General features: G+C 36.6%; 1 protein-coding gene across 1 annotated transcript in view; it reads left to right on the top strand.

Moving 5' to 3' along the window:
- Positions 1–27,174, top strand: part of THSD7A (thrombospondin type 1 domain containing 7A) — a 273,039-nt gene that overhangs the window by 49,532 nt on the left and 196,333 nt on the right. The window contains exon 3 of the mRNA XM_013183445.3: positions 17,290–17,807. Coding sequence (XP_013038899.1) covers positions 17,621–17,807 — 187 coding nt within the window. The 5' untranslated portion in view covers positions 17,290–17,620. The remainder of the gene's footprint in view (positions 1–17,289; positions 17,808–27,174) is intronic.

The following is a 27,174-nucleotide window of genomic DNA, read 5'->3' as shown; positions in this document are numbered from 1 at the left end:
AAATTGCCTTTCGACAACATGTTTTGTAGATAAATACAGAGTAAATCTTGCTGCTTTTCCTCCCATAGTGTGTCACAGATGGAGTAAATGGGGCCGTAACTCCCCTGGGTTTTTAAAAATTCACTGCCTTAGTTCAGATATTGTAGCTGCTTCATTGCCTCACCACTGAAACTGTCTGACTCAGTATGGCGTACTGGATGTAAAGCCCCACTAGATTAAACTGATAGCTTTGCTTAAAATCTCTTTATGGATTGTTAATCATCAAAACAGAGGCTATACAGTATGGCAAATATTTACAGGACTGAGAATGCTGTGATGCCTGGATAATCTGGTAGATTTGAAAGGCGGTGGTGAGCAGTTATTCTGAATTGATGAGCAGTTAGTCAAAATCGGGAGTCAGGTAAAATTTAGAAGTAGTAACTGTACCAACAGTTTTGATGTACCTAACTCAGATGTCTGTCAACCTGGCAGAAGTCTCTCTCCCTGGAGTTTAAGGAAAGATTTTGAGATTTACCTGCAAAATGACAATTTTAAGATTATCCAGGATTTACTCTTAAAACAGGATTTTTTAAATGACGGGAAAGATTGAAGCGAGTAAAAGCTTTAACTCAAAACACATGCGTGATATATTTCGGAACACAATACAAATTCATGAAAAATCCGTCAGCTTGTGCATTCACTTCTTTCCATTATTATTCTATAGACAAATATGTATGTGTGTCTGTGAAATCCCCCAGAGTAGTTTTTAATCCCTAATGGTGCTTTGGTGTTTTGTTACTTAAACTTTATTATTACATCAGCTTATGTAAGTATGCTCTCATTTAACTTTGTTGAGGAGTTTGTTTCCTGGCAAACAACTTGTTTGGAAAACTTGGATCTCACCCACTCCTACACCCCTCCTGGCACAATGAAAAATATCTGCAGGAAGTTAATCTGTTAATCTTCCTGGAAAGCATATTTAAAAGGAAATGTAGGTTATATTTAAAGAAGGAAAGGAAAGTGTTAATTGTAAAAGGATGTTGGTGAACATAATTACCCTATAGAATTAACTTGTCAACAACTTGTCAAACAAAAAAAATTAAAAAAAAATATTTTTTTTTTAGATTTTTAATCCTCTAAAGGGTTTTTTATTTTCAAAAATCTTGTAGCATAGCCACAGAAATTGCATAGGATAGCAGTTGAAGGATGCTGGTGATAGATGGGCATGGTTCTCACTGCAAACATGGCTAAGTGCTCTTGACTCAGAGAGATGTCAAGTGTCTTCTTTAACCTCACCTGAATGGGATGCTCTCACAACTTGGCTCCTCTGCGCCCTTTTGTAGTATGAACATTTGTGTCTGGCTTTGTGATTTCTGAAATAATTTAATTTCCTCTGTTTTCCTCATATGTTTATTAAACTTCCACTAAGTAATTTGTAATCAAGCACAAAAGAACATGAGATTTTTGAAGCTATCATAATAGCTGTCCTGCTTCCAGGCATCCCCCAGCACCCCCTGTGCCCCTCAGCTCTTTCACCTCAGGACTGACCAGGGTAGCTCAGCATGTGTCAAACCAAGTGTCATTCCTTTGTGGTGACTGGTGAAAACTTATTGTTGCAGACTTATTTTTGTGGCTTTTCTCTTCTGGATAGCACAAGCATAAGCCTTGAACTTTTCCTGTGCTGATTTCCTGATTGGGAATCTGTGCCAGCTCACACCAACATCAGCACTGGGGCTATTCCAGTTATTGTTCTGGATGCAGAGTTTAGGAGGAGTCCTCCATTAAGCTAATTTTCAGTGTATTAACCACTTACTTGCAGTTCCCCCTTCCAATTGCAGTTTGTCATGTGAAATTTATATATTACAAAAATACTTTATCTTTTCTAAACAAAAAAGAAGCTTTGTAATTGTGGCAGACATGCTCCTAGAAATTGGAGGTTGCAGATTTCTGCGGCTACCCATCTCTCCTACTTTGTACTTGCAGTTTAAGAACTATGTTTTTACTGAACTGTCAGTCTGACCAACTGCATGTGCTGGAGGCCTGGAAGCAATTCACTCCTGAAGCCTTTGCCCTCTTGTGTTGGGTTTTTGTTTGTTTGTGTCTGTTTGTTTGTTTTTATAATCTGTGTTGATAGAATATCAGTTAGATATAGTTGGGTTAATAGGCAGAGGACTTGTAATTTTCAGTAAGATGTAGTGTTGGTTATTTTGCCAAAACCATGGCCTGAGTCAATGAAAGCAAGGAATAGGTAAGTTTTATGTCCATGAAACAAATGAGATCCTGAGGTTTTATCAGAACAGAGCTTGTTATTTGCTTATGCTCATGGGAGCTGAATATTACAACTAGCCTGTTGTAATGACAGGTTACAAAAGACCTCAGAGTCTGTCTTAAGTGAGAGGGGTTCAACAAAAAGGTTGAATTTACCCTAGAATATGTTTCTTAACTCAAAACAGTGAAACTGCACATTTTAAATTCAGTGCATACCTGGAATACACTTTTATGAACAGCAAAGCAATTTTTCAGTGAGTTCAAAATTTTGATTTCCACTTAAATGAGTCAGTTCACAGAAATTACAGTATGTTTCTGTATGCTTTTAAAAGTATATAACTGTATGAGAGGATTGCTAAGTGTTTCTTGTGTATAGGCTCTAATTCTGAGACTGTACTTAACATTTTAGTTTGCTACAATGTGACTTTAAATGTATATTAATCTTTTAGATATTTCTTCCAAAATGGATTTGATTTCTGATTATACCTTGCAGCATCAGATATGCCATTTCTCATTCAACATTTGAAAATATTCTATTCTTTGGAGCTTTAACACAGCACCGAGCTTCTTTAAAGAGAAGAGCAGTTTCTGTCCAACTCTGTATTCAAAAAAAAAAAAAAAAAAAAGTGTACTCTGTGAATCTCCTTTTAAATATTTTCCTGGCCATATTCACTCAGATATGTTGTTGCTTGTTATTATAGAAACATATGCTTTAGATTTGTTTGCAGGGAGGACAATAAGTGTTTCTTCTGCAGCTTTGAGAAGAAAATTTACTTTGAACCATTGGGCCTATTATGTGCTCAACAGTAATAAAAGTTCATGCTACTGCAGCTGTGCTGAACTATCTTTTTAAGATAATATGTATGTTCGTGAATTATAAGACATACTGTCTTGTTCTTTGTTAATAATACCACTGAATCAGAAGAAATAACAGTAAACTGTAGTTTTTGGCCAGTGTTGGCCAAAACAATCCTCAACATTGTTCCATTCACTTCGATGGAAAAAAAAAAAAAGAAAAGAAAAGAAAAAAAAAAGTATATTTTGGCAGAAGTTTATCATTAAGCAAATATCACTATTTGGAACAACCAAGAAAAATAAAAATAAGCTATCAGGACACTATGTCAGGAGCATGATCTTAAACTTTGCTTTCTTCATTTAGCATTTCAGCCCTACAATAGGGCTTATATTAGGCCCATCACTATTATACACTGTATCACACATCAGTCAGGCACTTGTAGCATTGTCTTTTTTAGGTAACTACAATAATAAATACATTTCTATTTCCCTCTTCATTTTCTTAATGTTAGTTAATTGTTTTATATGTGGAGAAAACAAAACAAACAAACAAACAAAAAAAAACAGTTTAAATAGGTAGGAGAGCAGTAGATTGGACCAAACCTGGAGAGTGGGAAAATGAACAATGGAGGCATGTTTTCATTAGATTAGAAATATTATTCTTTGGAACTCAAGGTGCAAATTATGCTGTGCCATAATGTTCTTTTCAAACACACAAGATAGAATTTGCATATCTAAATTGGATCAGCTTGAATGGGTCTCCCTGCTGTCTCATCCCCTCAGCTGCAATCTTGCTGAAATGGCCTGCAGGTGGATCCAAATAATAATTTTTAAGCCTATTTGTAGGAGTATCTCTAAAATAAATATATATATTTTTTAGTTTTACATTGATTTGTTGCAGTGAACATCAGCAAAAAGTCTCCTATGCCTCATCTGAGTATAATCTACAGATAATTGGAGGTTTAACTTGACTTTAAGAATAACAATTTTAACTGGCTCAATAAAATCACATTTGTTTCAGTGTTAAAATAGCATTATTATTTTTCCTTTTTTTTCTTGGGGGGGGGGAAGAGATGAAACATTTTACAACTATGTTTAATTTCTTTATGATAAATTTGAACAGTTTTGCCATTGAGAGGGGGGCACTGGAACAACTTGCAAACAATCCTAGTCCAATTTTTTTGTTGTTGTTTGTTTGTTTGTTTTCTTCTCTTTTCTCTCCCCTCCCCTCCTCTCCTCTTCCTTTCTCTTCCTTTTTAAGATAAGCTTACTATACTGATTCAGTTTTCCCCTTTCCCTTTCCATGATCTCCTTTCTCCTAACTTTGATAACATTACCCGATACTCATCTTTAAGGAAGTGGATTTTTTTTTTCCATTAAAACCATGATGTTCTTAATGGAAGTATAATTTGAGTTCCTTTTGTACATCTGCTTAATTTTATTTTGTGTTCATTTGATAGTTTGACTTTTTTCATTTAATCTTAAACGGTGAAAGAAATACTTTAACCTTGAAGGACAACAATGCTGCAGTTCAAAGATAGTGTTTTGATTCCTGTACAGTACAGCTGAAGAGTTCTAAGGGAGTATTTTTACAATATTCTTGCATAAATATACATCAATATGTGTAATATAGATATAGCGCAATCTTAGACTATAATGCTTTCTTTATGTGACTGTAAAATAGAAGGTATGGATGACCTCAAGTTTATGCCATTTAAGCTATGTTTTTGGAGCTATGTGTGTGTTAAAACAGTCTATTATCTTTTCACGTAAGGAGTATGCTCTAAACAGAGTCCTTATACTCTGTTTAAACAGAGTTTTTAAACCGAGTCTTTATACTCTGTTTAATGACCAAATAGTAGCAGGAATTGTGTCGTCAACGGAGCTTCACCAGACCCTGTCCAGGGTCCTGAGGGTTGTTTGAACTGTGGTCTGCCACATGCACAGTGTGGATTTATTGCAAGATTATATTTATCCTAGTTTGGGATGGGATAGAATTAATTTTCTTCCTAGTGGATGATATGGTGCCCTGTTTCGGATTTAGGATGAGAATAATGCTGATAACAGACTGATGTTTTGCTGTTGAGCAGTGCTTACACTAAATCAAGGACTTTTCAACTGCTCGTATTGCCCAGCCAGTGAAGAGTCTGGGGAAGCTGGAAGGGTACACAATCAGGGCAGCTGACACAAACTGGCCAAAGGGATATTCCATACTATACGGCATTATGCTGAACAATAAAAAAGGGTGGAGTTGGCTGGGGTGAGGGCTGCTGCTACTTGGGGACTGCTGTACATTGGTCAGTTGGTGGTGAGCAATTTCATTGTGCATCACTTGCTTTGTGTATTCTTTTATTATTATTATTATTATTATTATTTACTATGTTCTCTTCTTCTTCTGTCCTACTAAACTGTCTTTTTCTCAGTCCATGAGTTTTACTTTTTCTTCCTATTCTCTTCCCCATCTCACTGGTGGGGGGGTGAGCAAACAGCTCTGTGGTGCTTAGCTGCCTGCAGGGCAGGGCACAACAATATTCGAAGTGTTGTGTTTTTTTTTCTTCCCCTTTTTTTTTTTTTTTCCTTTTTTTGCAATCTGTTGTATGTGGAACGTTAGAATATTACAGAAAAGTGAAAGTTGGTCTGTTGGTAGTTTAACATTTGAATGGTTGAAACTGAACATTAGCAAAGTCGCGATAGTTTACCTACTATATTAGCTACCTCCATTAAATCAGGCTGGTGGTTTTGTTCATTCCTCTAGAAGATTTGAAGGCTCTTTTAAGTTCAGGTTTTCTGTATATACGTATACACTTATAAAACATATATATATGCACACAGATATATATTCTGATTTACATTGATGGAGTTTTTCTCTTGTTTTTGCCAACATAATTTGAATTATTCTTCCTAATTAAGCAATGTAGCAATGTTAATATTGCATCCAGAAATATTTTGTTTATTTATTTATTTATTCATTACTTATTTTTAAGATCACAATAACTATCTTCTTGTATCTGACTGATATTCAAGGTGGTGTTTTTGACCTAGAGTCCAATGGCTTCATCTGACTGATGTGATGGAGCTCATCGCTTTTCTATTATCAAGAAGATTAGTAATGCTGCTTCTGTAGAAACACCTTAAATGTCTTTGGAAAGGAGGGGAATTGGAGGGGGGGAGGCTAAGGAATAGAAGTTATGTGCTGGTGGTTGTTTGACTTTAAAATTAATTCTCTTGCTTTAGGGTTTTAGGGAATACAGTAACGTCTAAATGCTTGCTTTTATTTTTGCCTATGTTATTTTTATAATGAAGAACATAAAATGCCAGCATTTTTGGAAAAAGATTCTAACTGTAATGTGATGATGGGAAGGGGAGTTGTACACCAAACAACGTGGTGCTATTGTGCTCAAGTTGTTAGTAGACCAAGCAAGGAGGGATGGACTGTGTCAGGGAAGCTTCTTGCACATGTAAGCAGACACATCTAGAAAGTTAACAGACCTGTCCCAATTAGCACTGCAGTGGTTTGGCGCAGGTGAACTGGGTCAAAGGTAGAATGCAATATTCATTTACACCTGTTTCAGGCTCTGGGCAGCAGTTCAGCATGGCATTAGACCTCTAACCGATATTCCTCCATCATCTGTATTTGTGTGTTGAGGGGCTAGCCAAATTGCTACAGACCACTGATCAAATCAGCTACTGACAGTATCAGGGTATCTACAGCAGTTTCAGGTGTTGTTCTCCTGTTACTTGTAGATCCATGGCCCATACTGATATTTATTACATTCAGGTCTTGTTTGCACTGCCTTTTAGCTATGGCTTATAGTCAGCTCTTGATCAAGGCAAGGTCATTATGCTCCCTTGACACCTCATTTTTTATTATTTTAACATAACTGCAAATTTCAAGAGGTCACATCATGGATCCTATGTTGTAATTCTGAAAACAGATGCTTCTGATCTTCTTCTAGATATGTTGGAAGTATTTGCCATCAGAGACAACGTGGGTTGTTAGTTCATTAGGGAAACTGGGGTACAGAAAAGTTTCTTAAAAATGAAATTACTGCAGGAAAAGAAATACCTTGAAAGTTTAATAATAATCTTTGTCAAAAGCAGTGTTTGTATTTTGCAAAGAAATCACTTGTTCTGCCATAGTGAAGCTAATTATTCTTAACGCATACTAGCTATGCTGAATTGCAAAAGGAACACTAGGCTTTGTAAGTTGCAGGAATTAAAACACCATCAGTTGAGTTAATGAAGAGCATACAATGAATATGATCTCATTTTTGCAATGCAGTTAAAATGAAAAGCACTTAAAGAACTGTTGCAAAAATCATAATTTAAGAAGGAAAAAAAAACAATAAAGCAAATGTTTACTATCTATTTTAATTACTTACTGCTTAGAGGTATGCATTAGGGTTATTTATTGTTTGATTTCAAGTTCTTTCATTTAATGGCTTAAGACTACAGTGGCTAATGGTCCATTTTGAAATCAAATGAATACAATCTTTTGTATTCCATTATGCAAAACCAAAGAAAACTATTTGGGATCATTTCATTATGTTCGCATCTGAAAATCACTACTTGAAATTGCAGGATAACATAAGGATAGCAATGTGAAAGAGAATATGAAAAAGAAAATTCTTGCACATTTTTAAAAATGGAACTTTATTTGAATTGAGGAAAAATTGAGGCTAGGTTTCTGAATTATATTCTGAAGATGTGAATGCAATAAAAATGCTATTCCCTTTTCATATTTTAATGAATTTTACACTTTTCTAGCACTTGATGAGAATAAGTTCTATCTTGACCAAAACAATAACAACTTTCTTTTTGCATATATGTAATAGAGAAAGAAGTAGATGGATGTACTCCATTCCTCCAAAGATCCAAGATATGTTTTTATTCCCGTTGTGAAAACTATGTATTCACCTATACTTAGGACATGAAGTCAGAAGTCTTAACTTTTACCAGAGGCTAGGAACCCACAGTGCACTTTACCAGTGTCTTTTAGAAATGAAAATTAAATCTTGGCTAGGAGCTTAGAAGAAGCCCTGCCAAACTGCCTATAACGAAATCTATGGGTAATTTGCATAAGTGATCATGGTAGTTTAGATAACTCAATATAGTTAAGTTTTACATTAAAAAATATGATTCACAAGGTTAACAATCAATCAGTATTTCTGGTTGGTTGCCGGTAAACCAGTTACTGACAGAGAGAGGGGACATACAGTAGGCATATGCATCTTTAAATGTTTGACATAATGAAGGGAATTCTTTTCTGAGTCCTGTGTAATACTTTGCTACAGCAACCCTGTAACTTTACAGAAGAGTAATTCATTGAACTGTACCTTAAATCAGCCTAAGTGAGGTACAATGTGCCCTGCTTTTCATCAAGTTTCAGTATTTAGCATGCATTCAACAGCATATAATAATTAAACTCTTTCTTTAGACACATGCATGTGCTACAATAAAATAAGGGCAAACTTCTGTGTATGTTATGGGTACAACTATATGTCTGTAAAAGGAAGGAAGAACTGAAATGATCAGGGGTGTTTGAACATGCAATCATCCACCAAGGTCTACAAAGCAGGTAGTTTATAATGTTTTCTCTAATATTTTTTCTGCTTTATGCGTGACATGCGTGTTTTTTTTTTTTTTTTTTTTTTTTTTGTACTGGAAAACTTGTTACTATCTTTACCTGAAATCAGATTGTTTTTTTACCTGAACTCTGTGTCATTCAAACATTGCTGTTTGTGGTTCAATAGTGCTTCATTTTCTGAGCATTGCCCACCCTACTTCATGTGTGTAGATTAAGTTTTTGTCTCAGGGAAGTCATGCTCAACTCATCTAGTTGTGTGGTAGCAAGTGAATTCAATTCTGATCAAGAGCCGTATTCTTTTTAAGTTTCTACACTATTTCGATAATAGGACAATCATTGAGAAAACTCCTTGTTCTTTTTATCTCCTCCATCCTGTTTCTTCCTTCAGTGAGCAATATAAGTTGTCATATATTCTGCCTATATTCAAATAAGTTGTCATATATTCTGCAGAGGTTATATAGATGCAACTGTCACTTATTTAGACCAATGTTAGTTTTGAGTCTCATGGGAGCAACTTGTGGAAGTACTGGAGCTGCCACTAACAGATAATTGGAAATCTTTTTATTTCCTTTTTGGAGATACAAGTATAATACTGATTATAGAAAACTGGCAATAATGTCTTTTTGTCACCATAGGGAAGAACTATGGTGCCAATTTAATGATTTTTTTTTTCCCGTCCCGAAAGTGTCACATCACCTTAAGCTTGGTTTGACCCTCTGATCCCCCATAGTGAAGCTCTAATTTTAACACTAATGCTGATAATTTAGAGAAAAAATTTCTGTAGCCTGCAGAATGTGCTAAGTGCTTTGTGATCTGTATGCATAAAATCCAATTATATGTAGTTGTGATGTCACCTATCTCACTTGCATAGATTTGGCTACCTGCTTTATTTTTGCCACTGAAATGCTGCTGCAGTGGACTGTAGGAGAGGAGACTGCTGCAACAGTGGAGGAGGAAGAAGGGTCAGTACTTAGAGGAATAGGGAGATTTTGTTGATACAACTCAGCATTTTGGATCTAGTTATCCATGTTCAAGATTAAATAGTGAAATGGTTTGAAGTAGAATCACGTTTTCATTAATATGGTCTTATAATTCATGAATTTTGTTGCTTCCCTTGTTTAGATTTAGTTTTTATATTGTACTTTGCTACAGAGTTGACTTCAGTGACCTAAAATTTTCAATAGGAAGATTGGTCAGTAGGAATAGGTGTCCTTTCGAATGCCTAGTTAAAACACAACCATACGATTCAAATGTGACAGACAGAACACCCTTGTAAATATTTTATATAAAGCTAAAGATGGAAGGATTTATTCTCAGATATTTTCTTTTGTATTATAATTACCTTGTAAGGTGCTACAAAATATGATGGCTAATTAATAACAATTCTAGCTTAGAGCTTGGTTTGTTAGTAAATCACAGCTGAAACATGGTCATTAATTTAATGACCTCACATCATGTCAAAATGGTGTGAGATGCTTTAACCAGTTTCTTGAAGTTATACTCCTCTTGTTTATTGATCTGTTTATGTCAGCACAAAACATGCAGCTGTACTTTTGGCCAGCTAAGTTGGAACTCTTAAGTTAACAAATCACTGAAAGCTATTTCCAACTATATTGTTTTTATTGGTACTTCTGAACCCATCCATTTCTGGAAGCCATTAAACATACGGGCTGATTTAAAAAAATAAAAATAAATTTAAAAATGCAGCCTTATTTAATTTTCTTATTAATTTGTATAATTTAACTAATTTGAGAATTGATAACAGAGTGTTTGAGTGATTTATGGCTTGAAAAAGAAGACCAATGTTTCCCTCCTTGAAAATGGAAATTGGCTTGTCAAACGTTTAGATGAAGAATGATCAATCAATAGCATTTTAATAAGGAGAAAAGGCTTAAAATTGACTGAAGGTGGCTTTTGTTTAAAGGTGATTTGGTATGTGCAAATTACTAAGCTGTCCCTGGAGAGGATTTTCAAAAGCAATATTGGGCACTGATTTTCTTTGTTTATTCCATTCTCTGTCTTTCTGTTCCCCTTGCCAGGGATTTCAATACTTACCTCACCATTGTCTTTGAAATCTCCCTGACTGCATTTCAAGTACTGTGTATATTCTACTTATTTGCACTTACAGCTATCAGTTTTAACTGTTACTTTTCTCCAGTGAACATATTGCCTGGATAAGGTTATTTATTTTCAGCACAAGTCCATGTCAGCATAGGGGCTAGCTGGCATTGATCCTATTGACTTTAGAAACTCAAATTCAAAAAGTATATGCACACATTGGAGGAATAGAATTGACTTGGAAAGCCCCATTAAAGTCTTGTCTTTTAGTTTTCTGTGTGAAAACTTAGTGCAATGAGCTTGGTGATAGAAAACTAATTCTATCTGTATATACTGGTACACAATTTCAAAACGGGTTCTAATTAAGTGCAGATTTCTTTTCAGAGGTTGTGATGAGAAGTGACTGATCACTCTTAGCAGAAGCACATTTCAAGCTTCTCCCCCAAAGAATCAAAAAAGCTTTTAAGGGAAAAATTTCACAATCTTCCTCAGGCACTTCTTTCTTTCTTTTTTATTAACAAAATAAAGTAATGATTGTCTATCTTCTTCTTTAAAATGACTGGGACCAGGAAGAAAAAAAAAATATATATATATATATTTTTGCTTTTTCTGCTTCTTGTTTTTATCCTTTATAAGTTACTATGAAACTACAAATTTGTCAGTCTTAAAAAAATTATAGATGTATTTGAGAGAGAGTAGTGATGCAGACCTCACTACAATCCCTAACTGTAATTGGTATTTTGTTTGTAGATTTTAAGTATGATTAGAATTATTTCGTATGTATGGTCTCTGCAAGAGAAAATTCACGTATGAGGGCTTACTACATCCAATTCTGGATGAATGTAAACACACTCAAAATCTCTTTCAGCAAGCTAGCATATCAATGCAGTTGGTTTTCTAGTGAAAAATTCATACTATGTTATCCTACTAATAGGCAAGCTGCACCAGATGATATTAAAGAGAATTGATGAGAAAGGTTTCAGAGCTTGAATTCTTGATAGAGATGGCAATTCCTGATAGGGAACTTCACAGAGACTTTTACAGCCAGTTTAGTACTTGCAAAGGTTCTGCTTCATGCAGTCCGCAGCTGGAACCCATGTAACCTGTGAAGAAAGGAAAACATTCATTCACAGTGCTTAGGGCCAAAAGATAGAATTAGTTCATTTACTCTGACTGACCTTCTGCAGTTCTCTAGCTTTATCTTCTAGCAAGCAGTTCTTGGTAATACATCTTTGTGGTATGTTAATATGTTCCTTTTTACAAAGAATAGTTTCTTTACGTGAACATTCCAGGCTGGGGGTATCGATAATTACCTACCAAAGGGATCAGCGAAAAATATAACAGCCAGGTGTTCAGCCAAACTGAGACAGCTACTCAAAAACAGCAGTGCATTGCATCTTTTTACAACTGAAGAAAAAAAATGAAAGATTGGCTAGGCAAACTTTGACCCATGGACTAGGTTTCAACTAGATTTAAAAATAAACAGCATCAACAAAAAAGAGAGCAATCTGTCGAAGCATCATTTATTTTTCTTAATAAAAACAATGCATTTGTAAAGTCTGAGATGTTTGCTGTTTGCTGCTTGTGCATTCATGCAAGTAGAGCCTTTATTCATGTTCTAAAAATAAGGTTTTCTTGTATGAAAGTGTTTTTTTTTTTAATTACAGGTTTGAAAGGAGGATATTTCATAATATCACTCCTTGAAAGTATAAAATCAAGGTCTCTTATGTGCTATGAAAGAACAAGAAATCCATAAAATAGTGTGTTATGACATGGACAAGTGTGACACCTAGAGGCCAGATGTTTACTCTCCCTAAAGAATAATTTTTTTTCAGCTACAAGTTTTGCACAACACATATTTTATTTGGGAGTTAAGGAACGCAGATGCCATATTTTGAGAAAAGAAGTATGTTGCAACATATTTGCATTGCAATATATAGAAATATATACATATATATATTTAGGTTGTTCACATTTAGCATATTTTTGTGGCTTCCCTGACTATGCTCCCTTGCTTTCATATGAAGAAAAATAATAGACCACTACTGAGTGTGTTGATTAATGCTCAAAATTCCACAGGAATTCCACTAAAGAAGAATTCCACTTCCACTAAAAGAACCCTGTACATCTTATTCTGGCTCAGAGTTCTGAAAATCTTTCAAAATTCTTGAAGGTCCCAGCTCAAGAAAATCATTTAAATACACTTCTGTCTGTAGTAAAATATCTGCAAGAAAGTCAGGCTCCTACAAAATGCAGAATTAGAAATTTTGGCCAGGGACTTTATGCAGGGGAATAGAGAGAACACAAGTTCATTTGAGCTGTTGTTTGGAATGTTTAGATGATGGAGCTTGCAAAATAAACAAGCATGAAAGGGAATATGCCACCTCTAAAACTTTCTTTAAAATTCAGGTATGAGACCCATACAGTGCACCGTGTGGGAAGTTAAGATATATGAGTTACAGCTGAAGTCACTTGGTTTGTTCATCCCAGAGCAGAGCAGGCTGAGGGGAGGCCTCATGGCGGCCTGCAGCTCCCTCACGAGGGGAGCGGAGGGGCAGGCGCTGAGCTCTGCTCTCTGGGGACAGCGACAGGACCCGAGGGAACGGCACGGAGCTGGGACAGGGGAGGGTCAGGCTGGGGGTTAGGGAAAGGTTCTGCACCCAGAGGGTGGTCGGGCACTGGGACAGGCTCCCCAGGACAGTGGTCACAGCACTGAGCCTGCTGAAGTTCAAGAAGTGTTTGGACACCGCTCTCAGACACATGGTCTGATTTTTGGGTGGTCCTGTGTGGAGCCAGGAGTTGGACTTGATGATCCTTGTGGATCCCTTCCAACTTGGAATATTCTATTATTCTAACTCTAGAGCTCTTTCTAGGGAAATAGTCAACTTAGTTATCTGTGGCAACACTTGTTCTTTTCATACCTAAGTGAAGGGAGAAAGTCTTCTTGGATACAAATTCCAATGAATTCAGTTAAGGAGGAATTTGGATTTCCTACATAAGAAATGAAACACTTTTTGTTCTTTTGAAATTGGGTGATTTTTTCTGGTATGCTAGTATTCACACAGCACAGAAGATTTAGAGGGAGAAAATTGTAGAATTTTCCATCTGTAAACATCTATAGATCTAGAAGAATGGAGACTGAAGCTTTACTAAGAACTTCTGGCTTACGCAGGGCCTATCAAGTTAAAGGTGGACAAAAGTGATGCTGGACACACCCCTTATTGAGTGTTGAGCCTAGAAGCCAATGTGCCATATGTATGCCTTGCTCTGTCTATGCTCTTTGACTTTTTCCAGTATGTGTAGAAATACAGTGTCTTCAGAATAGAATGTAAGATGATCGTGAAGCACTTATTCATGGCATTTCACAGAGACAGGTTTATGAAATGCGACTGCCTACTAGCGCAGGAATACACTGCTACTAGGGGGATGATTCTGCTTGGCAGGCAGCTTTTCATACCCCGCGGCTATGAAATTTGTATCTTGTTTTCATTTCTCTTTTCACTAAATAAAAGATATGTTTGTTTTGTCATCCTCTAAGTTTTTATGCTAGGAAACATGAAAAAAATCCAATATTTTATGACTAGCTCTACCTTGCTTTCTTGAAAGTATTCAGGATTAGTCATTTTTCCCTAGAAAACAAAAAAGTGCTAACGTGTCAAGCACTTGTGAGAGCAGTTTACAGACTCAACATAGCTGCAGTGCCTCAGATAAATAAATGTATGTGAATACAGGTCTACTGAGACCCATATGTTGATGCTCCAAGGTACAGCACTGACGATATTATATGTTACTACTGATACAGAGACTAATGTTGATTGCAGTTTATTTTTATGCTTTGTCTAGAGGTTTCTTTTCAGAAGTACTTAAATGTTTATTTTGGGAATGTGTAAACCACAAACAACTGATAATTTATGATCGTTAGGTATGTATTAGAATATGGGTTGTCAGTGTGGGCTGGAAATAGTGGCTGCATTATTAACTGGGAGGGTGGCCCTTCATCTACTGTAGCAAATAGGAAGTATGTAAGAGCATGTTGGGCACACTGGGGTGGAAAAGGATACCAGCAGCTCTCTGGATTATTCATGTTAATAGAAGTTGAAGCTTGCAATCTATATGTTGCCTCTTACGCCTGAAGTCTAACTCCTGCAGATAGGTTAGTGTGTCTCCAGGCATCCACCTTTTTTGGCCTGTGTTTTCACTGATCTTTTCCTGCTCCAATTGAAAGAAGACTGTTTGGGCTCCAGAAGCAATGTAGTCAGAGATGAGTGTTTACCGAAGACAGCTCTTCAGGAATCTCTAGTTCTCCCAATTATGCATCTGTTCTTTCTCTTTGATGTTTTTCTGAACAGTTTTAAATGCATCATAGCTTGTCACCAAAATGAATGAAAATGAAATTACTTGTCCATAGTTTATTGGTCTTTGTCAGAAAAAAAAAAAAAAAAAAAAACAAAAAAACCCAACACAGTAAAACCATTAAAAGTAGTGTGCAAATATGATTTTAATCGTCTATATTTCACTGATTTTTTTAAAGTATGTGGTCCTCTTATTGCATAAATATAAACCATTTGAGTATTTGTGTATGTGCATTCACCCTCTCATGATACTGCTTTGTTCTGCTGTCAAAAACCACTTTGATTCATTGTGCCAACTGCATGGATGATCTGTTTCCTGATGATGTTTCCGAATGATCTGAGTCATGTACAAAATATTTTCAGAGGCTTTCTTTAGATGTTCATAAAAATTCTAGATAGAATGCATTGCAATCAATAACTCTGAAAAGGTCCCTTTTCCCCTAGTCAACCCATAAATGTAACTTTTCCCATGGTGTGTAACTCCAGTTAAAAAGCCAAGGTTTTTACTCTTAATTTTTCAAAGGAGTGTATGTTATATACATCTTATTGTAACTATGCAAGTCAGTAAAGCTATTGCTACAGATTTCCCGATGGTCTTAAGGCTTTTTAAGCCCTTAAATTCAGCGTGGATTTTTTTTAATAACTGAAAATAATTTTTCATCTTGTTTTTTTCATAAATTTGTGAAGATGGGATTATTTTTAAGTATTTGAAGTGTTCTCATATTCTTAATGTAGCATGTAAAACAATGCACATGTGAATAATTTAACCTCAAATTTTCCCGTGGAATTGTTGTACTTCTATAAACTCAGAGAGCATTTTGTTTTAGCAGTCCAGGTCAACAAAGGACAGGATGAAGGGGTTTCCATGCTTCTTAAGGTGAATGCAGTATGATGTAGCAGAAGTAAATAAAATGTATTTCCAGAAGTGCTTTAGCTGAGGTTGCAAGTTCTGCATAAGGATGCTATAAATTTGTTAAGATCATGGCTTTCTATGTATCCCTTATCAACCTATAATCTCCTGATTGTTGCCTGTTTTTCAGCAGCTGAAGAACAGTAATCCACACTTGCTCATCTCTCTTAATCACAGCCTCACAGTGCTAGAGCTCCCTGAGCCTTTAATTCCCTCGTAGAGGCGTAACAGAGTGGAAAGTAAACAAAGACGAATTTGCAACCTTCAACATTGCTAATTTGCTCTGATGTCAGAATATTTAAACAGGCAAGGACTTGGGAATTACTTGATCATGGCTGATTTTAATCTAATGCATGTGAAAAGGCAGAGTCTGGGAAGGTTGTGCAAAATGACAGCCGTCCCAAGAGAGGTTCACTGAAGGTTTCTTCTTTAAACAACAATAGCTCTGTCCTTTTAAAACTCTGGATCCTGTGTTCCTACAGTGTGTTTTTGTAGCTGCTTGCATTTTGAATGGATCATTTTGGATATTGTAGCAGTTTTCTTGAAAATTTCTCATTTGCTTTGCAGTTTATAGATGTTTGAAACCTGATCTTTAGGCTTGTTATTGCATCTGTTCACTGGGCAGTGGGTGGGAGAGATAAAGATGCCTATTTTAAAAGCTTTGTCTCTCTCCACGTTTTTGTATCATCACGACAGCCTAATGTATCCTGAATACTTTCATATGTAAAACTCAGTATAAGCTTTAAAAGTGATTGATAACTTGATCTTCAAATTATTCTAAATTACACAGTTGACATTTATGCATATATATGTGTGTACATACTTGCTGGGTAGGAAAGGATGTTATTTTGCATTATATATTACGCACAGGCTTCCTTTACCACAGAGATAGTGTGTTTACACCTCCATACACAGCAGACAACTGTGTGTTATTACCTGAATCAGATTTGACAAATGCACAAGAAAAGTTGTGGGTTTTTTTTTTTCCTTTCATTTCCCTTTGTGAAGACTTAAAAGTCTATTTAATGCATGAGTAGTCACTTATTGTTTGTTGTTTACCAAATGGTTAATGCAGCATATATATTGTTATCAGGACAAGTGTCTGATGCTTTCCTAATTAATATATATTGCTCTGGTGAGATCTGTTCTGGTTGTACAACTTGTGTTTCTGAAGCACATCCTGATGATGATTTCTTTTCTTCTTAATGTGTGTCATCTGGGATATTCCAGGGAGAGATGTCTGGGAAGCCAGGCTTTCACAGTCACTCTCTGCCTTGAGATTACAGCACTGGGTTATTTGCGTTTCTCCTCATCCCTGTTCTGTCTCTCGCTCTCTCCAGCTGGTGTAAATGACTGCTGCTGCCTCTCAGCGCGAGATAACCTGCTCAGTCAGCTGGAGCCCCCTGCGGACAGCTGTCTCTCTTTTAGCTGATGGAAAACTGCAACTAACCACTGAATGGAAGAGCGTGGAGCAGCAACCATACTAGCAGCAGCCGCTGCTGCAAGAGCGAGCAAGGACTCTATTGTTCCCTAGTGTTAAACAGTTTTTCCTTTTCAACTGGCATGCACAATAGCAGGAGAGAGCTTTCCAGTCTGCGTCTCCCCATGAAGAAATTCTGAAGAGGGGAATATTATTTGAAGAAGGTTTCACGGTTGTGCTTCAGGCTTTGGATGTGGAAGCAGGCTGCTGGAGGAGGCATGGGGTTGAGCGAGGGGAGCGCTGCTTTCCCCCATGGTCCGAGGGTTTGTGCCGTGCCAGCCCGCTGCGTGGGAGTTCTTGTGGTTCTGCTGGTGGGAGTCTGGGACGCTCGGGCACAGAGTGAATTTCAAACTTCATCTGTGTATTTGTGGAAGACCGGTAAGTAAGGATGCTACACTAACATAGCAGCAGTATGATTATTTTTTGTTGTAAGTAAGCAGTAACCTTTCTGTGTGCTTTGTGTATGCGTAGAAAGAAAGTTAAATCTACATTAGTAATGTTTATTTGCAGGATTCTAGGAAAACAAATTAGGTCACCTTCCAGTATTTCGCCAGCCAAGCAAGTAAGGCAATTAAAAAAAAAAAAGTGACTCTGTCATGCTGTTATTGGGATCTCTCATGTATTTTTGAGTCTTTTGATGTTTTTCATTTTATTTAGCAGCTCTGTGTTGTATGTGAATAGCAAAGGTCAGGACTTTAGTGCTTGCTCACAATGGAAAGGAACATTTGTTACAGTCGGAGTTAGCAATGTTAACAGTGCTCTAAAAACATTGACATTTCACAAAGAAAGATGTAATGCAGCATGTCTAATCTTTATGCTCTGTGCTGACATGTAATATATTCAGTGTGGTAATTGATGGGGAGTTGGGTTTCTTAAATTTAGGTTTGTTGCACAGTATATAGGACACATGAAAGCTAATGATGGATTAGGTGAAATAATCCAACTGATGCCAGATTTCATAACCAAAGAGCCAAAGGCAAATAGGCTATGTGGATTCAGCACCACACTAGATAGATAATTTCCTCTACTTTGGTACTAATGAGTTACGTGTCTGTTTTAAAGATTGCGTAGTCATAACACCGTTCCAATCTTAACTTTGCATTAAAAACCAATGGAGAATTTTCCTGCGTCTGTCAATATATTACATTAATTCAGAATTTTGATAACGAGGACTACATATGTTTTAGTTCTCTAAAGTTCTCTAACATAGTATCACTCCCTACATAAGCTTCCAAAACTCCTCTAGAAAATTAAAAAAATTTCAAGACAGTAAATATTTCACACTGACTTTGGCAGTTTGTTTTTTTTGGCATGTTGCCAGGAACAAACCAATACAAAAAGTAGAGTTTTGTTTAAGACATGCTTTTCCATTAAGGGGTAATATGATAGAAAAAGAGCGTGCAAATTCATTATTTGTATGAAAAGCAACTTTGAGAAGACAGTGTGTTTCCTGGCTGGAGGACCCCAGCCTTCTGAAACAAAAACAGATCAATTCACAATTACAGTGATATCCTGAATTTTTTAAGAGGCTCCATCTATTCAGCAGCTCAAGAAGGAGATTAAAAGGAAATTCATTTAAACAAGAAGACAAGCTTTCCAATAACTCTAGAAAGAGAGATCTGAAGAAGGGAAAATCCTTCACAACTTTCACTTCCTGCTGAAAGATGGGTAGACCAATGACACTGATGACCCTTTTCTTTTCTTCTTCTTTTGAACGACTGACAAATTCAAAACATAGTTTTCAATTCTATGAGAGTTTTGTAAATGTTTGCTACGCGCTTAAAGAGAGATCAAATACATACGTAGGTTTGTAGGAAAATACAGTGATAATAGTAGCATTTTCATAAAGCGTTTTGCATTTAAACTACGTTGCTAGGCAGCAGTAGATTAAACTCTCCAGCATGTTATTATGTCTCCATTTAATAGATTGAATTTTAAAAGGTTAATAGTAACTTGGTTGAGAATAATAACAACTGTAGTTAACTAATACTTATGAAAATGAACTGCCAATTTGCTATGGAGTAACTTGGTTTACCTTGAACATAGCACATGTGTTCTGAAGTCAAGTCAGTTAAGCTAGCAAGGAGGAAACTGGGTTGGCTTTTGTTTCCTCTGCTTTTTCTCCCTTCCTTAAAGAACTTTTGTTTAGAACAGATATAATTATGTTGTGTAATGAAGAGCTAGTTTTTCCTTTAAGCTTTTCTTTCTCTGACCTCTCTCCTCTGTTTCACCTACAATAAGGAATAGGATAAGCATGTTCTCTGCACAATTTTTAATATCACAGCATCAGTGATTTGACAATAACATGATGAAAACCAAGTCAGAGTGGCGCTTTTCAAACAACGAATGGCAAGGTAGAATGAATAAGGGAGTGCTTCAGAAGACTATATTTGGCTTCTAATTAAATCTTTGCAGTCCTTTTCTTAGCTGTTCCTTTGTGTTAGGGGAAAAAATAAAGACTTTCCGAATTTTGCAGTGTACTTTTCATTTACTCTCACACTGAGGGAGCCTTTACAGGTAGCTTAGCCTGGTGAATCTAAGTTATCTTTGTGCAGAAATGGTCTAAGTTTAACAAAATGTATTGCCTTTTAGTTCCCTGTGTTTTATAAAACTAGGCTTAGGTTCTGTCTGGTGAGAGAGGAAACAGAGTAGCCTGTAGGAAGGATTTGAACTTTCTTCAGTCACATGACAGGCTTTTGGCTGTAAGGCAGCAATATACTGCTTCATTTGGTTATAACCTTGTTGTTTTGGGGACTGTGTTTCTGTAGGAGAGAACTGGGACTGCCATGCATCTAGAGTGCCTGCTAAGGTATCTTTTCAGCCTGGTCAGGTTGTTCATTACTGTCTCACTCTGCTCTCTCTCCCATTCCCCTCTCCTTTTTGCAAGAAAAAGAGGAAATTTATGTGATGCCCAGATCCTAGACAGTGATCTGGAGTCCTCATATACTAAAGGTCTCAGTATTTTTGTTTTAAGGTTATCACAGGTATTGCACTAGCCCACTGTTTATCTTCAAGTGGTAAATGAAATGTGTTTTGCTTTGATAGCAGCAGATTTATTTTCATAATAAGGGTATTTATTTGGGTATGGCTGATACCAGTACAAGAAAGGCATGGGCATACTGGAAAGAGTACAGTGAGAACCACCAAGATGATCAAGGGACTGGAGCGCCTCTGCTATGAGGAGGCTGAGAGAGCTGGGACTGTTCAGCCCGGAGGAGAGGAGGCTCGGGGGGAATCTTATCAATGTCTATAAATACCTGAAGGGCAGGTGCAAAGAGGACAGAGCCAGGCTCTGTTCAGTGGTCCCCAGTGTGAGGAAGAAACAAACTGGAACACAGGAGGTTCTGTCTAAACATCAAGAAGCACTTGTTTACTGTGCAGGTAACTAAGCACTGGCACAAAAAGGTTGTGGAGTCTCCCTCCCTGGGGACCTTCAGAAGTGGTCTGGACATAGTCCTGGGCACCCTGCTCTAGGTGTCCCTTCTTGAGCAGGAGGTCGGGATGGAACAGCCAACCTCCAGAGGTCCCTTGCATCCTTAACCATTATGTGATTTTTTTTTTTTCCCCTCATTTGTGGGAAGTTCTAGAAAGTGAACTAGAAGAACTGCTCATCAGTGATCTGAATGTGTATCCAGCATGAATCTAAAGTTCAGCTAAAGTATTAGAGGGGATAATAAAACTGAACTGGACAGTAGTGAGCTCATCCAACTGAGACAATATTTTAGCTTTTCTTTCTGTGAAAGAAACATAAGTCAAGGCTAAAATTGTCTCTAGGAAATCAGCATGTGTGTGTGTGTGTTCCATTTTCTTGAGAAGCATGCTACTTTTTGTTACTAAATTTAGTTTGGCATTAGCTATTGTAAGTGACTTGAGTGTGCCTAATTTTTATTTCTAAAGATTTTTTGAAATAATGTCTTAGCGTATGCTGCTCCTTGACTTCTAAGCAGGTTTACTGCAGTGTGTTATTTTAAGAATGGCCTGGAAAATAATCTACAGGGGTTATGGAATTTGAGTTATGACATTTTCTCTTATAAAATAGCAACTGTGATACCTGGTACAGGGTCATGATACTTGATTTTTGGGTTAGGGATGGGATGAGGTCAGGGGCTGTTCTTCTAATTCAAATTTCACATTTGTTTTGAACCTTTGAAAACCTCTCAGGGGTAATGACTCTTCCTATCTATTACTATTCTGTAAAAACCTGAAGAGAGTATACTGTTTAACCCTCTTGGGGTTTAATTACTTTCAATTCAGCATGGACACTGTTGTCAACAACCTGTTTTGGGAAGGGAGGTTGGACTAAATGATTTCCAGAGGTCCCTTCTAACCTCCACCATTGTGCAGTATGGATGCCATCACAAAGTCATTTCTACTTCTCCAGCTGAAAGTGTTTTGAAGTTTTGACTGTCATAAATTTTTGAAGTTTTGATCTCCTATGAGAATGGGTATTTGCTTTCGCACATTTATGCTGGAATTATGGTGTATGAATGGATCTCCAGTGTATTGTATGACATTGAGATGGATATAGTTGATAACAGTTACTAGTCTTTAAACTTTAGATTTCTTGCCAAACATTCACATTCCATACTATGCAGACCCTGTGTGTGCATTTTCTTTGGATACAAATAGACAGCTGGCTTAATTTTCCTCGTCCCTGGGCAAAGCCATCTAGTTTTTTTAACATAAACTAAGGCAAAGTCTCCATCTGTGCAGAATACCTGGCTCTGTATGGCAAAATGAAGAAACAGCTAAATTACCAGAGTTGGGTTGTTTTGTCTGTCTGCTTTATGACTTGAGGTGGAGAATTGCAGTCTTTAACTACTCATCAAAAAGAACTTCTTGTATTGAGAGGCAGTGATTCCTCTGATGTGAGGTGGAGCATTGGAGTTTTGAAGTTGAAATAATTTTTGCCAACCAGGGCATTGAGCTCTACTGTTTATTAATAGTTATGTGAAATGGAGATTATCTCTGTTTCCTGAAAAACATGCTTGGTGTACAAACTGGGGGGGATCTGTATGGGAGAAACTACATTGTGGGGGAGAGTAAGCACATTTCTGTGAATTGTGTTGTGAATGACTCGTGGCTAGATGTTCAATGTAACAATGATGGCTCACAGTGTTTTAAAAAAAATGTAGAAAACTGTTATAAGATGGTATGGGCAACACAAATGTTTGTGGATAATACAAAACTGATAACTGTATACAAGACAAAGACAGTAAAGCTGAAAGGTTGATGAAAACTTCCATGAAGCATGAAAGATTAAGAAAGTTATAGTAAAAATGGGATGAAGTCACACTTTCATTTTTGAATACTTGTTGTGGGCCAAGAACACTTTAACACATAGATCATTTGATTATCATTATCACTAGTGATTTATTTCAAAATGTAAATTTCTCTAGATCATTTGGAATCCTTGCTTCCACTGAACAACCTGTTCTCTTCATCAGTGGATGCCCTTCTCAGAGCTGACTGAGTTGTAATGAATGGTTTGTCAGTTCAGGTAGTGCACTGCTACGTTGAACTTGAAGGTGTTCTTGAATTTTTTTGAATCTCATTATTATTCTACCCTAACTATCACAAAGATCTATTGAATTGTTTCTTTGTATGCAGCCAAAAAAGAGAGAAAAAATTCTGTGCCATAATTCAGTATAAGCTGCTTCTGTTAACTTCTATTAAATGTTATTGTTCATTTTTCTTCTTTTAAAGTGATTTTTTTCATATTCAGGAACAGCTTATGTTCTTGCTTATACCATCCCCATAGGCTAAGATTTTGATCTCACTGTATGTTTTGCAGTGAACAAAGTGAGGAGTGTTGATTCCTAAATAAATATTTCCATAGTTACCACTCTTTCAAAACAAGAAGATGCATGTTTCTTCTTGGTTTGTAGTTTCATGATGCAGATGATATATATGCTATTTTTTATACACAACTGACTAAGCACAGGTATTTCTTGTCACATCAAAATTCTTTTTTACTTCTACTCTGTACTTCATTTATTTATTTTTTAAATCAACTGACACTGTGATCTATGATGTGCTGTCAGTGTTGGGTGTATTGCCTGCCTGCAGGTACTAATGTAATTACTGAAGAGTGCACAAGATCAGCAAGGTTTGATCACATTGTAAAATTGCTTCTTCCAACAGTTTGAAGTAATGCATGTTACACTCTTGAAGTGGAAGATATCATTGAGTTGATATCTCTGGAATAAGATAAATCATCAGAAAAAGTCCAGGAGGTAGTGCCTTTACCATCGCTGTCTGTTTTAAAGACTATTGATCAAATCTCAGATAGTGTAAATCAGTATAGGTCTGCTGAATTATTTGAGCTACCTACTGTTGTATGATTATGACGACTTGGTCTTCTCTGTAACAATTGCTGATGGCTGTTTTCCCATTCTTGCCAACAAACCATAGGAGAAATTTAAATACACTTTCTGTAAGTAACAGTGCCTTTTTAAAATTACAGGTAAAAAATTACAGGTATAGAAAATGTACGGAAGATTAAGGGTTCTACTGGGGGAGTGGAAGCCCAGTGTCAAACCAGTGTGCCAACTGGTTTTTAGTGGGACTAGAAGGTTGTTACAAACTCTGCTAGCTAAGGGCTCTCCTTAAGCTGTTTCTGAGCTTTTTCAGGCACCAACATCTTTATTTGACTGTTCTGTGCTTCTTGGGAGGAGGACTGTGCAAGGACATCTTTATTCACTTGAAGAGCCTATGAACAGTTTTTTCTTGTCATTTCAGGATGTTACTGATCTTATAACCACATAATCCTTCTTCACTACTTGATAAGAACTCAGATCATAAAACCCCTCTGATTTTTAACCTGCGTTAACATTGGCTTCACACTTAGCCACAGAGAGAACACAACCTCTATACTGTTACATACTTATCGGGTTTTATGATGTTATGCATTCCACGGCCCAGCTCTTTTTGAAAGAGTTTGGTGCCAGAAGTGGAGTTGGAGAGAAGAGGGCTCAAAATTGAAATTACTCATCCAGCACCTTTGGTGGGTAACATACCTGAACTTCACTGAATAAAATATTCATTTCATTTTCCATATGTCTCTAGGACTGTATTTATTGCTGCAGGACTGAGTGTTCCTAGCACGTACTCATATGATGCGGGGGGGGGGGGGGGGATGACAGGGCAGGGAAAGCAGAAGTCCTTCCTAGAAGTTCAGTCCAGCAGGCATTTCAAAACGAACCTAAATGTGCACAGACAGGGATGATCACAAGGGAAGAGGGAGAGAAAATATTAACTAACAGCATTCTGATTAAAGCATTTACCTTTCAAAGGCTGTATCATCAACTTGTTTGTTGAGGGTGTTCCATCATGTAGCAGAAAATATCCCAACGTCTCAGCATTGTGGCTCTTTTTTTCTTTTCAAAAGTAGACTAAAGAATTTTGCAGTAATCGCAACTAGAGACGAGAGACAGATAAGCCTATGTCAGTAAATAGAAAAGTCCTGATTTTAAAGAGATTACAAAGAAATGATCTGAAGAAGCGGATTAGATGTGAAGACCTAGGGAAATGGTGAATGAGAAAAGATACTTTAACTTGAGGCCTGACTGATAGGAAGGGAATTCACGTGGTGTCCCTAGTGATGATGAAAGAGAGCCATGAGGATATCTCTTCAGTGGAAAATAGATCTCTAGTTATGATACAGTGAACTAGAGTTCCTGTCTACACATCTGTGAGGATGGAAAGAGGTCAAAATTTTTAAATTATTAACGTAAAAGGTGGTTTTTGGGCTTCATCTTGTTGATTCTCAGGCCTTCAGTTACAGAGTAAGTTAAATGGAGTTTTAGTAAAAGCCGCATTTCATCTGCTTTTCAAAGCATAAAAATTGTTCAAACACAATGTGTTAAAGATGCATCATTGACTTAAATATAAATGATCCTCCAAGACTGAATGTGGTTAAGTGTTGGTTACATATGCCCTGTATAAATTCATATTAATTAGGATTAAAATTTATTGCTTTTATTGCATTCTGTAATGTGTACCTAAGCAACCTCACTGTTTATTGTCTGTCTCCCAATTAAATCTGACTTCTATTTAGTCAAGGGGTGAGGGGTTGTCTATGACTTGAATAAGGAAATACTCATTCTCTTTAGACGTGTTCATCATTCTTGTTCTTTGGACTCATTTATAAATTAACCCTTCAGATTTTTTATACAATGGAAATTGTACAAGGCAAGTATTAAGTCTTTGATCAATGTGAAAGGTTTTTAGTGCAGCCTAGCAATGAAACATTTGGCAGAGATGCAGAAAATACATACTTGAAGAAAATTATTTAAGTGCTTTTTAGTAATGTATCCTTATTTAATAAAACCAAATTAAATATTTAAGTAGTGATTGGAGGAAAAAAAAAATGGATTTTTTTCCCAGTTACTTTACCATATCTGAAATAGGGAAATAGATGGAAGTGTGGCTGATATTGTAAGCTTCTTCGTAACATAAAGAAGTCGTATGCTCTGGGCTAATGGTTGACTTCAGTTGCAGGATAGCAGTTTCAAGTTGTCAGAAAAGCATGAAATGGCAGTTGGTCACGTTGTACTGGGAGTTGAGAATGTCTGGATTGTTTTTAGCAAGTGCCCTGGAGTGCTTATGCTAACTGGATAAGCTGAATCCCTCAGTTTATGGGGATACTGGAATAAGAGAAGCCCCCACAATCTGTAGGTTGTTTCATTCTAAGGCTGGCTGCTCTAGTGTTGGGTTAAATCTGTTTATTAGTATCTTATAGTAAAGGATATAGCTTTACAAGATCTAGCGTTTTTAGTTCCCAACTCCACTTGATGTTGATGTCTTCTTTTTATAGTGTTCATCCACTCACTTGTTCATATCAGAAGCATTTATCTTTCAACAACATAAATCCAGATTTAATAGAAAGCCCAATTCCCATAGTATAAAGGTTAGTATTCTCAAAGACAAGTAGTAATTTATATTTTGACATTTGTCGTGGTGTAAACTAAATTGTGTATTCAATTAAGTACTGTAGCTGAGAATTATTTCTAGTTTATGGACAATACATGTATTTATTTTGTTTATTGAAGGTCCTTTACTGCATTCACAAGTTTCTTCATTATACGTCTTTTTTTCTTTTCCTACATTCCTCTGTTGGTCCACAAACAAGGCGTCTCCAGGCCTAGGGAGGCAGAAGCCTCCTTCTCCTAGGCTATGGGGAAATTCTTTTCCTGATTTCTTGATTAGTCGAAATCTCTGTTTCTATTGTGTTTCTTTATTTTAGACTAATGAAGCTGGAAAAAAACATTGTGGGTTGCCTAGGTGGTTTAGGTTGCTTAAAGATCTGTTTGAATTCAGACTGACAGAATTGAAATACTCAGTTGTGTTGCATGGAGCCTCAGAGGAGGTACTGGAATGGCATAGCCTAAAGTTGAGACAACGGTAGTATTATTGACTTGGGATTTTATTTTATTTTTTTTTTAAATCTATTTCTGTCTAGTGAGGCAGTAATAATGTACTGAAATAATAGTTACTAAAATAATGGAAGAATTAGATGAAACATATCCAGAAACCTTCAAAAATCACACTAATTGGTAAAAGTTATCCTTGTTCTGAGCTGTGAATTTCCCTGTCAGAAAAGACAAGATCATACTAGGAAGTAGGATTTTAAATGATCACAATTAGCATAGCCATATTGTCCTGGTTATTAAATACAAGTCAAACAAAAGCTAACATAAGCAGTTTTGTTACAACTATCAGAAATTAAACTCCCCTAGCATTC

Source organism: Anser cygnoides, chromosome 2 (genome assembly GCF_040182565.1).
Source record: "Anser cygnoides isolate HZ-2024a breed goose chromosome 2, Taihu_goose_T2T_genome, whole genome shotgun sequence".
NCBI lineage: Eukaryota > Metazoa > Chordata > Aves > Anseriformes > Anatidae > Anser > Anser cygnoides.
Note: the sequence above shows the minus strand (reverse complement) of the source record. Positions and strands in the feature narration are given on the sequence as shown.